The sequence below is a fragment of the Panthera pardus genome, unplaced genomic scaffold (assembly GCF_024362965.1).
Source record: "Panthera pardus isolate Hobbes unplaced genomic scaffold, ASM2436296v1 HiC_scaffold_6, whole genome shotgun sequence".
Classification (NCBI taxonomy): domain Eukaryota; kingdom Metazoa; phylum Chordata; class Mammalia; order Carnivora; family Felidae; genus Panthera; species Panthera pardus.
Window position 1 is genome coordinate 66,605,561 of NW_026526991.1, and position 11,104 is coordinate 66,616,664.

Genomic DNA, 11,104 nt, shown 5'->3' on the forward strand with positions numbered 1-11,104 from the left:
AAATTTTCAGGAATTTTAAGAACTTTAAACAGAGCTATTATAAACAAATTATATAAACTTAAAACCAAATAAATTATATTAAAAAACAAAGGTAATACTAAAATTCATCACTTCCTAACTTTTTTCATTTATATTTTACTAATATCTATGTTCTCAAGTTTATTTACATCTATTGTATCTATATGGTTGTAAAAATTATATGATAGTAACCTAAGGTGTATCCATTCCTAAAACATGTTTAGTGGTTTCAATCATTTCTAGCTGGAAATAGGTCATGGTGGGAGGATTTACACTTTGGAAATTGGCAAATGCTGTAGATCAGAGCCCCTCCCAGAGCCATCTGTTAAACACTTACCAACACCCCACTCCTTTAATTCATTTGTCATATGTTTTGGCTGGTACTTGTAGGGCATTCAAACCCCTGTAGGTTTGGGGGTAGTTGACAGTGAAGCTTTGGAATCAGACTTCCCAGATTTGAATCCATGCTTCACTATTTACTGTGTGATGTTGGGCAAATTACTGATCCTTTCTGTGAAGTTAGAAGAAAGATTACCTACCCCACGCATGATTTTGAAGTTAGAGCACTTATTACCTAAAACACATGTAGAACAAACAATACCTAACACATAATATGCATAATTATTTTAATTTAGATAAATTTTTTATTTCAAGTTTTTATTTAAATTCTAGTTAGTTAACATATATGGTAAAATTGGTTTCAGATGTAGAATTTAGTATTTCATCACTTACATATAACACCCAAGTGCTCATCACAAGTGCCCTTTTTAAATTATGCCATGAAGCCTCTTTCTAATCCTATTTTACTAAGGATTTTTAAAGTCAGGTATCACTGCTGAATTTTATCAAATGTTTTTACATCTCATTGACTAGACACTTTTGATCTTTGACATATTAATATGGTGAGTTTTATTAGTAGAATTCTTCATATAAGAAAAACCTTAAATCCCTGGAATAAATTTCAGTTAGTCATGGTGCACTGTTCTTTGAACACACTAGTGAATTCCATTTGCTAATAATTTGTTTTGCCTATTTCCTTATTAATATAAATTATCTTGGTCAAAATTTTCTTTTTTGTAATTTTTAGGTTTTGGTATCAGTGGTTTTATGACTTTCTAAAAGTAATCAGGAAGCTTTTATTTTTTCTGTTCTTGTAAACAGATTTGGTAGCCTTCAAAAATAACTGATTGCTGCAATATTAGAAAGAACTCACCTAAGGAACTATCAGAGCCTGGCACTATTTTGTCATAGCTCTTTGTCTTCTCTATTTTAATAATTCTCAAATTTGGCTGCACATTGGACTTACTGGGGAACTTTTAAAAATATTGATGACTTGGGGCGCCTGGGTGGCTCAGTCAGTTAAGTGGCCAACTTCGGCTCAGGTCATGATCTCACGGTCCGTGAGTTCGAGCCCCGCGTTGGGCTCTGTGCTGACAGCTCAGAGCCTGTAGCCTGCTTCAGATTCTGTGTCTCCCTCTCTCTGACCCTCTGCTGTTCATGCTCTGTCTCTCTCTGCCTCAAAAATAAATAAAACATTTTTTAAAAAAATTAAAAAAAAATATTGATGACTGAGCCCTCTCAATACATTCTGTTTTAATTGGTCTGATATGCAGCTAGGGCATGGGGACATTTTATTTTATTTATTTATTTTAATTCCAGCATCATTAACATACAGCATTACATTAGTTTAAGGTGTATAATATAGTGATTCAAAAATTCTATACATTACTCAGTTCTCATCATGATAGTGTATTCTTAATCTCCTTCACCTAATTCACTCATTCACCCATCTACCTCCTCTCTGGTAACCATCACTTTGTTCTCTATATTTAAGAGTCTGCTTTTTCGTTTGTCTCTTTTTTCTTTGTTTTGTTTCTTCAATTCCACATATGAGTGAAACCATAGGTATTTGTCTTTGACTGACTTATTTCACTTAGCATTATACCCTCTAGATCCATCTATGTTGTTGCAAATGGCAATATTTCATTCTTTATATGGCTGAATAATATTAATTGTACATATATGCCACATATATACACATCTATACCACATATTTTTTTTAAGTTTAATTTTAATTCCAGTATAGTTAACATACAGTGTTATATTAGTCTTATGTGTACAATATAGTGACTCAACAACTCTATACATTACTTGGTGCTCATCATGATAAGTGTGCTCTTTAATCCCCATCACCTAATCCACCCATCCCTCCACCCACCTCCCATCTGGTAACCATCAGTTCATTCTCTATAGTTAAGAGTCTGTTTCCTGTCTTCTCTCTCTCTCTCTCTCTCTCTTTCCCTTTGTTCATTTGTTTTGTTTTTAAATTCCACATATGAGTGAAATCATTGGTATTTGTCTTTCTGTGACTTATTTCACTTAGCATAATACATTCTACCTCCCTCCACATTGTTGCAAATGGCAAGATTTCATTATTTTTGATTGCTGAGTAAATATGCCTCTGTGTGTGTGTGTGTGTGTGTGTGTGTGTGTGTGTGTGTGTATCCCACATCTTCATTTTTTAAATTATTTTTAAAGTTTATTTATTTGAGAGACAAAGAGAGCATGAGTGGGGTAGGAGCAGAGATAGAGGGAGAGAGAGAATCCAAGCAGGCTTTGCACTGTCAGTTCAGAGCCCAGTGTGGGGCTTGAACTCACAAACCATGAGATCATGACTTGAGCCAAAATCAAGAGTTGGATGCTCAACCACCTGAGCCACCCAGGTACCCCCACATCTTCTTTATCCATTCATCAGTTGATGGCGATTTGGTCTCTTTCCATAATTTGACTAGTGTTGATAATGCTGCTGTAAACATAGGGGTGCATGTGCCCCTTTGAATCTGTATTTTTGTATCCTTTAGGTAAATACCTAGTAGTGCAATTGCTAGGTCATAAGACAATACTATTTTTAATTTTTTGAAGAGCCTCCATACTATTTCCAGAGTGGTTGCACCAGTTTGCATTCCCACCAATAGTGCAAGAGGGATCCTTTTTCTCCACAACCTTGTCAACACTTGTTACTTCTTGTGTTTTTGATTTTAGCCATTCTGACAGGTGTGAGGTGATATCTCAGTGTGATTTTGAATTGCATTTCCTTGATGATGAATGATGTTGAGCATCTTTTCATGTGTCTGTTGGCCATCTGTATGTCTTCTTTGGAGAAATGTCTGTTCATGTCTTTTGCCATGGGAACATTTAAAAACTCTTCAAGTTGGGGCACCTGGGTAGCTCTGTCAGTTAATCGTCCAACTCTTGATTTCGGCTCAGGTCATGATCTCACAGTTCGTGAGTTTGAGCCCTGCATCGGGCTCTGAGCTGACAGTGTAGAGCCTGCTTGGGATTCTCTCTCTGCCCCGCCCCCCCCCACCCCGTGCACTCTCTCTCTCAAAAAATAAATAAATAAACTAAAAAACAAAACCAAACCAAAAAACCCCACAAAAATCTTATAAAAACTCAAGTGACTATCATGTGAAGCTAAGGTTTAGAACAACTGCATTTCATTCCTTTCACTCAGAATATTAACTTATCTTGATTTCTATCTTTTCTTTAATGAGTTTTAGTGATTTATATTTACCTGGAAAATTATCTTTTCCTCCAGTACATATTTCCCCCTCTGGTCTTCCTTAAGTTAATTTTGTTTATCTAATTTTGTTTATCTAATTTTGTTTTATCTTAAGTTAATTTTGTTTTGTTTATTCTAACCTCTACATCAATTTTATCTGTTCTTATTTTGTTTATGTTTATTCCTTTTTGTTAAATAATGAAACTATTTCAGGCTATTAACTTTCTCTAACAAAAATCTGTGTATAGTACTTATTAATATATGCTACTTTTATTATCAGTACTTTTTAGATAATCTGTAATTACTCTTTGATTTCCTTCTTTGATCTAAGGATTGTTTTCAAAGGGCTTTTTTTTCCCTCCATTTTCAAGTAGCTGGGGTTATTTTCATAATCATGTCTAGTTTTATTATTGTCACAGAACCACTTCTGAATTACTTGGCCAATGCTTCTAAAACATCTGCTTGATATTTTTAAAAATTTTCATTATTGAAGTTCATCTGCTTTATATTAATTGAACATGTGTAATGCCAGGCACTTAAAAAAGGAAAAGCAACTGATTAAATGAGTTTAATAAAAAGAAAAAGAAGTGGCACCAGCTGCCCTTCCATCCAGGCAAATTGGTCTCCTAGTTTTGGCCTTCTTGGGAAGGAAGTCCTTGAGAAGGAAGTCCTTGAGACTTGATGCACCAGAATCCCAGATGTGTACTCAGGACTGAGGCCTTCTTCATTGCTTCCCTTACACACCCTTGTTTATCAGAAGCAAGTCTACAATAAAGTCATTACACTAAGCAGGATCAGCAAACATTTTCTGTAAAGGACCAAATAGTGAAATATTTTAGGCTTTGTGTGTTGGGTTACCAATATTGCACGAAACATATTTATAATAAAAAGTATTCATTGTTTGTCTGAAGAACACATTTAATGAATCATTTTACATTTTTATTTGCTAAATCCAACAACTGTATTTACAGGCTATCTGGTCTCTGGCAACTACTCAGCCCTGCCATTGTAGTGTGAAAACAATTATAAACAATGCATAAGTAAGTGGGAGTGGCTGTGTTCCAATTAAACTTTGTTTATAAAAATAGGCAGTGGCCTATATTTAGCTTGGGGGCCACAATTTGTCCTGCCCTACATTAACCTGGTAGTTTTCAATGTTTAATGTGCATCAGACTCCCATGGAGGTCTTGTATTTTAAATACTGGTTTCTGGACCCCATCCCTGAGTTTGATTCAGTGGCTGAGGTAAGGCCCAACTGTTTGCATTTCTATCAAGTTCTCAGTTAATGCTGCTGGGGGTGATGGTCTTTGGAGCACACTTTGAGTACCACTGCATTATAAGAAATGCCTGTTGCCTTTTTATTCCTAAAATCCACTCAGAGGAACATAGGCCTATTTATTGTTATTTATTCAAAAATTTCACCAATGTTGTAAGACAAAAAATTTAAGTGCTACAATTTAAATATTCTCAAGGCCAGATCTTCCTGATCAGCAATGCTTCCCTAGCACATACGGTACCTTTGGGCTAATTATAAAAAGTCACTCTCTGTCAGGCAAGAACTAGAGGAAAAGGCATCACTTCTCTTGAACTCACACATCACCAGGGTGCACAGCTTGATAAGTTGAGCACAGGCTAGATTACATAGGCTGGATTTCAGCATTCACTCTTCCCTTCAGGAGCCTTTGTGCAGTGCACAAATGGGACAATGCTCCTGCAGCCTTGCTAATCAGAAGAGTGTTATTTACAATTTATTTATCAAAGAAACACATTTGAAATGTAAAATTTCCAGTAAAAGTTTACTAATTTTCTTGAAGTAAAACAAAAACAAAAACCTCAGCAAACAATATTCTCTTTTATCCACTTGGATTTGACAGACTTTTTTCAGCTTTAATGAGGTCTAATTGACAAAATTATAAGATATTTAAAGCATACAATGGGATGATACACAATATTGGTAAGCAAAATCCCATAAACAAGCTGACCAGCCACTGTGCTCTTTTTCTCCCTCAAGAGAAGAAAATAAACACAATTTTAAGAAATCCCCTCTATACAGAAATTTAAGAATACTAATGCCCAGTGTTAGCATAGTGAACATAGTCTGCACTCTTTGGGATCTTTGGAATTCATTTAAGGTTTCTTTGTACTCTAATATAACAACAGTATTTTACAAATGTTCCATGACCTTTCAAAAAGATACATTCCCTGTATGGAGGCAAGAGAGTTTGAAATATATTTGCTTATAAACGTATGCTTTTTTGTTAATATTATGCATATATTATATGGATTCTCTATATTCTCACTTATCCCCTTGATCTAATGACTTAGGATATAGTATAATACCCATTAGGTCAGGGAGAAAGGTCTCATTAATGATTTTATATCCATGGCACTTAGCACAATATGTGAAACATAGTAGACATTCACTTATCAAATGAATAAATTATTTGGGGCTGCAAAATGGGTTGGAATGCAATTGTGCCCAACTGCCCATTCAAACAAAAGATGAATGTTTATCCTTTATACTTTCTCCCTATTGGAATCCTCCAACCTGGAATCAGTGCTGCATTTCTTCCTGAAGCTATACTTCTCTCCAACTTAAGTTTTGAAGGCAGGTTCTACTCAGACCTTATGTTGATCTTAAAACATAAACTAAAATAGCATAAACTAAAATATTGATGCAGTTTCTCTCTAGGTGGTTGTTTTTATTTACTTAATTTTGCTTTTTTTGGGTATTTTCTAGATGTTCTATAATGAACAGGCATTGCTTTTGTAGTTAAGAGCAGAAAGAAAATGTGCGATTAGAAATATCACTCATTTTTTTTCTCTGACATTTCTACTCTCTGGTTCAAGTTCTACTTATTGACAGCATACAGAAATAGAAAATTCACTCCTCTAGATGGAGATTCCATTAATATTTAAATGGACGTCTCAGATTTCTTGAGTCTTCTTTAAAGTTTCCTTCAAAGCTTTGTCACGTGGTTCCCAGATCTTTCACCATCTTGTTTGTCTCATGAACATAGCCCCATGGATATGGGTAGTCCCAGTGGATAACCATTTAAAACAGAGGTCCAAGAACTGGATACGATATTTTCAGATGCAGCCTGATTCACACAAGGTACAACAGAATCTCCCTCGGTTCATAATATGGTTCCACTAGTACAGCCTACAATAGCACTAGCATTTTCAGTGCCCATGACAATACTGACTCACATAGAATGTACTAAAATTTCTGTCTTTTTCATTCCTTTGTCCCCTTTGTCTTTATACAACTAGGTAGCATCCACACATAGCTGTCTCACCTGTGCTTTTCCTGTCTTCCCTCCTCAAGCAGGCCGCAGATGGTGGATCTAAGGAATGGGAGCACAGTGACAGAGTTTATCCTCGTGGGCTTCGAGCAGAGCTCCTCTTCCACTCGGGCATTGCTCTTTGCCCTCTTCCTAGCCCTCTACAGCCTTGCCATGGCCATGAATGGCCTCATCATCTTCATCACCTGGACAGACCCCAGACTCAACAGCCCCATGTACTTCTTCCTTGGCCATCTGTCCTTCCTGGATGTCTGCTTCATTACCACCACCATCCCACAGATGCTAATCCACCTGGTGGTCAAGAACCACACTGTCTCCTTTGCCTCCTGCTTGACCCAGATGTACCTGGTTTTTGGTGTAGGTGTGGCCGAGTGCATCCTCTTGGCTTTTATGGCCTATGACCGTTACGTTGCTATCTGCCACCCACTCAGCTATGCACACATCATGAGCCGGCAGGTCTGTGTGAGGCTGGTGAGTACTGCCTGGTTCTTTGGGCTAATCAATGGCATTCTGCTTGATTATATGACATTTCGTGGTCCATTCTGTAGAGACAACCACATAGAAAACTTCTTCTGTGAGGCCCCCATAGTGATTGCCCTCTCTTGTGGAGACCCCCAGTTTAGCCTGAAAATGATCTTTGCCGATGCCATCGTGGTGCTGCTCAGCCCCATGGTGCTCATTGTTATCTCCTACGCCCGCATCCTGGCCTCCATCCTTGGCAGAACCTCCTCCTCAGGTCGGGGGAAGACCTTCTCTACTTGTGCCTCCCATCTGACTGTGGTCATCTTTTTCTATACCTCAGCCATGTTCTCTTACATGAATCCTCGCAGCACACACGGCCCTGACAAAGACAAGCCTTTCTCCCTTCTCTACACCATCATCACCCCCATGTGCAACCCCGTCATCTATAGTTTTCGAAACAAGGAAGTGAAGGGGGCCATGGTGAGGGCCCTTGGGAGGACCAGCCTGGCCCAGGCAGAATCTATCTAGTGGGAAGACTCCTGGAAGAGAAGTCCCCCCCCACCACCCAAGTCTTGACAATTGGGCAACTCTCCAATGCTGAGAGCCTCCAGGAAAGAGCATTCATAGCTTTCTTTCTACTAGCATCAGCCCTGGAAGATCCTGTTGATGTCTAATGCTCATCTGTCTGATTTCACTTCCAGTATAGATTTATCTTTCCAAATTTCTCTTACTGATACATGTTCATGATTGGAGGGGCGAGTAAAATGAAATGGAAAAGTTTATTCCAAATTTGGGGGAAAGGTAGTAAGCTCTTCAAGAGAAAGACAGTAAGAGGATGACCATTCCATTCTTTGGAGCATTTCTCTCTAGGGCAAAGGCAATTAGCAGGAGCCCCAGCTTTGGGAAAAGAACAGACTGAGAGCCATGAGGGAAACAAAGGGATGTATATAAGTTTGGGAAAAAGCAATGGGTGAGAGAAATGTGTTAAGGGGTATGTAATATTATCCCTATATGGTGGCTACAAAATTCTCCAAGAAAGTTCCCAGAAAAAGTAAGAACTGATGAATAGGATTGTATTACTTCTCCAAGGAAACAAGAGGAGGAGCTATATGCCAAATACATGTGAATTATTAATGGAGAGGTGGGAGGGCAGAGGCAAGAACAGGAAGTCTGAGGGGTGCATCCACATCCCCAGATTGTAAACTGGGAGTGGGAGCTATAGAATGAAATCTTGTAGGGTCAGGGAAGCTTCCAGTGACATCTGCATTTTATAAGAATATAAAAAGAGCACTTTAAGTTATTTGTGTATTTGTTCACTTTCGCTGGAAAAATTTTGTGCCCTGCCTGGACGCATGTTTTGCAATTTAAATATTTCCCTTTTGTTCTTGAAGATTTCTTCCTCTCTCTTGTTTTACTTATAATACACTACATTTCCAAGACTCTGCTCACACCTCTATCTCTTTCTTCCCTGCCCCTATTCAGTTACCTAAAGTCTAGAGCAGGAGTTCTCAGCAGGGATGATTACCTCCCCCAGGAGGTATTTGGCAATATCTGAAGACATTTTTTGGTTGTCATAACAGGAGGAGGGTGTGTGCAACTGGCACCTAGTATGTAGGGGTCGGGGGTGCTGCTGAACATCCTACAATACACAGAACAACCCCCATAATAAAGAATTATGCAACCCAAGAAATCAATAATGCTGAGGTTGAGTAACCCTGGTCAGGAGATAAAGTATTAAAAGGACAGAATGAGGAAGATGATGAGAGGAATTGATATGGGAAAAAAAGAGGCAGGAGGAAACCAAGAATTTAGGATGCAGAATTTTGTCTTCAAAGACACTTCTGGTTTACCATGGGCAGGATTTCTGCTGGCACTGCCACGGCAACAATCTATATAAGTAGATGTGATAAAACCTGCTGTAAAACCTCTGTGTTTATCCCTATCTGAGTCTACCCTTACTCCTCTACTTATCTCAAATTATAGGACTTTTCCTTCTCAATCACATCCTTCTGCCTGCCACTAGCATGGACTCCTACTTAAATTCTGCCCATTTCCTCTGTTACTTCCATTCAAACTTCATCCATCCATCAGTGATCTTTCTCTTGTTCCCACCAATCTCACATTCTTGCCTAGCTCAATCCTATCATTCATTGCGTTTGCTCATTTGCATTATGATTCCTGCAAATGCCATTCAGTGCAACCCGTGAAAACCATGTGCCCTCTAACAGGAATACTTCCTAGAATGTCAACATTTTTCTCATTCACCTTATCAATCTCCCTCTTTCATCAATCTGTATATTTCCCCCACCCATATGCTCCTCTCATATAAAGGATCCACTCTTCCTTTTATGTATGATGGATATTTTCTTTTCCCCTATAGAACTAAATACATACCTTCTCCCTCTGATCTGTGTCCTGGCAGACAGACCTTTGTTTGCTGCCTCAATGGGTTTCGTTGCCTTCTACATCCTGTTGGGCTCAACTAATAAGAGTTACTTAGCAGGATAGAGGAAGGCAGGAGAATTAGTGAGTGAGGCTCTTTATTCTTCTGCTTCTTCCCTGATGTCCCAGAATTACTGTCAGGTGTCCTCCAAAATCTCCCTTTCCTGTCCCCATAAGGTGGTACCTGCTTTCTGCTCTTGAGAGCCTGGGATGCTTCAACATCCCTTTCTGATTCCCCTAATCCTGTTCACATCCTGGTAACCCCCCTCATTAGTCCTATTTAAGTATGCCAACCATTTCCTCCCAGAACACTGACTAACAAGTACCAGGCACATATTAGCAACCGTGAATTGAAAATTTTTTCGAAATAGGCCATATACTAGTCAATAAAGCATATCTCAAAACATTTTAGATATGGAATCATACAGATCAAGTTCTCTGACCATGATACAGTTAAGTTAGAAATCAGTATCAAAAAGATAACTAGAAGGAAGCCCATATGGTTAGAAATAAACACAACTCTAATTAACCTACATACCAAAGAATGAAGTATAAGTCTAGTCCAACGTGGAAAGAATAAAAAGCTTGGAAGTTGCTGCTCCCACACTCACCAATAAAAAAGGGTAAACAAACTGAAAGTCAGCAAGACTTCTTAGATCTATCAGAGAATTGAAGTCACAGGAAAAACCACCACCCCAAAAACTAGGAGACAAGGGAACACAGAAAGTTACAGCTTTCTGGGAGTAGAAGCTGCATCTTGAGCCTGGTCAGAACATTAAAGGAAAATGAACTATTACTAGAGACTGAGCATAGGCTAGCTTCAGAGATAAAAACTACTGAGGTCCTGCCCTCAGAGGAGCTCTCGTAGTTTCATGAGTTTTACTTCCAGCAGCCCCATTGGTTTCTCATGATGAACATCAGGAAATAAACCCCCTGTGCTTCAGCAAGAGGAAGGGAAAAGTTAGCATTTTGAAATAAACCCAGAGAGCACTGTTCTCCCTAACAGTCTCCCCTCAAGGAAAACTATTTTGTGAGAACCTAACAAATCTGGGGGAGGATCCAAGAAAAAAAAGGAAAACTGAGAGGGACCTATGAAGGTTACAGCCCAGGGACAAAGGCTCACTAGGAGACTGAGACCTAATCATAAGACTATGGAATTCTTCCACTCCCCTGTACCTTGCTACCACATCAATAAGGCTGGAGAATTTCAAGGAGTACAGCTGAAAGAGCTGAATCCTCAGACCTTATTTATGAAGGAGTCTCTGGGGAAACAAAAAAACAGCAAATGAGACAAAAACGAGGACACGAGGACATT

At 38.6% G+C, this 11,104-nt stretch overlaps 1 protein-coding gene across 1 annotated transcript; it reads left to right on the forward strand.

The window, feature by feature from the left end:
- The first annotated feature begins 6,595 nt into the window (after positions 1–6,595).
- On the forward strand, positions 6,596–7,875 carry LOC109249276 (olfactory receptor 10AD1-like). Its single transcript, XM_019419646.2, has one exon. The coding sequence runs from the start codon at positions 6,919–6,921 to the stop codon at positions 7,873–7,875; it is 957 nt and encodes a 318-aa protein (XP_019275191.2). The 5' UTR covers positions 6,596–6,918.
- Positions 7,876–11,104: the final 3,229 nt, after the last annotated feature.

Excerpts from the sequence above, each read along its gene's own strand:
- LOC109249276 (XM_019419646.2), top strand. The coding sequence starts at position 6,919 with ATGGTGGATCTAAGGAATGGGAGCACAGTGACAGAGTTTATCCTCGTG.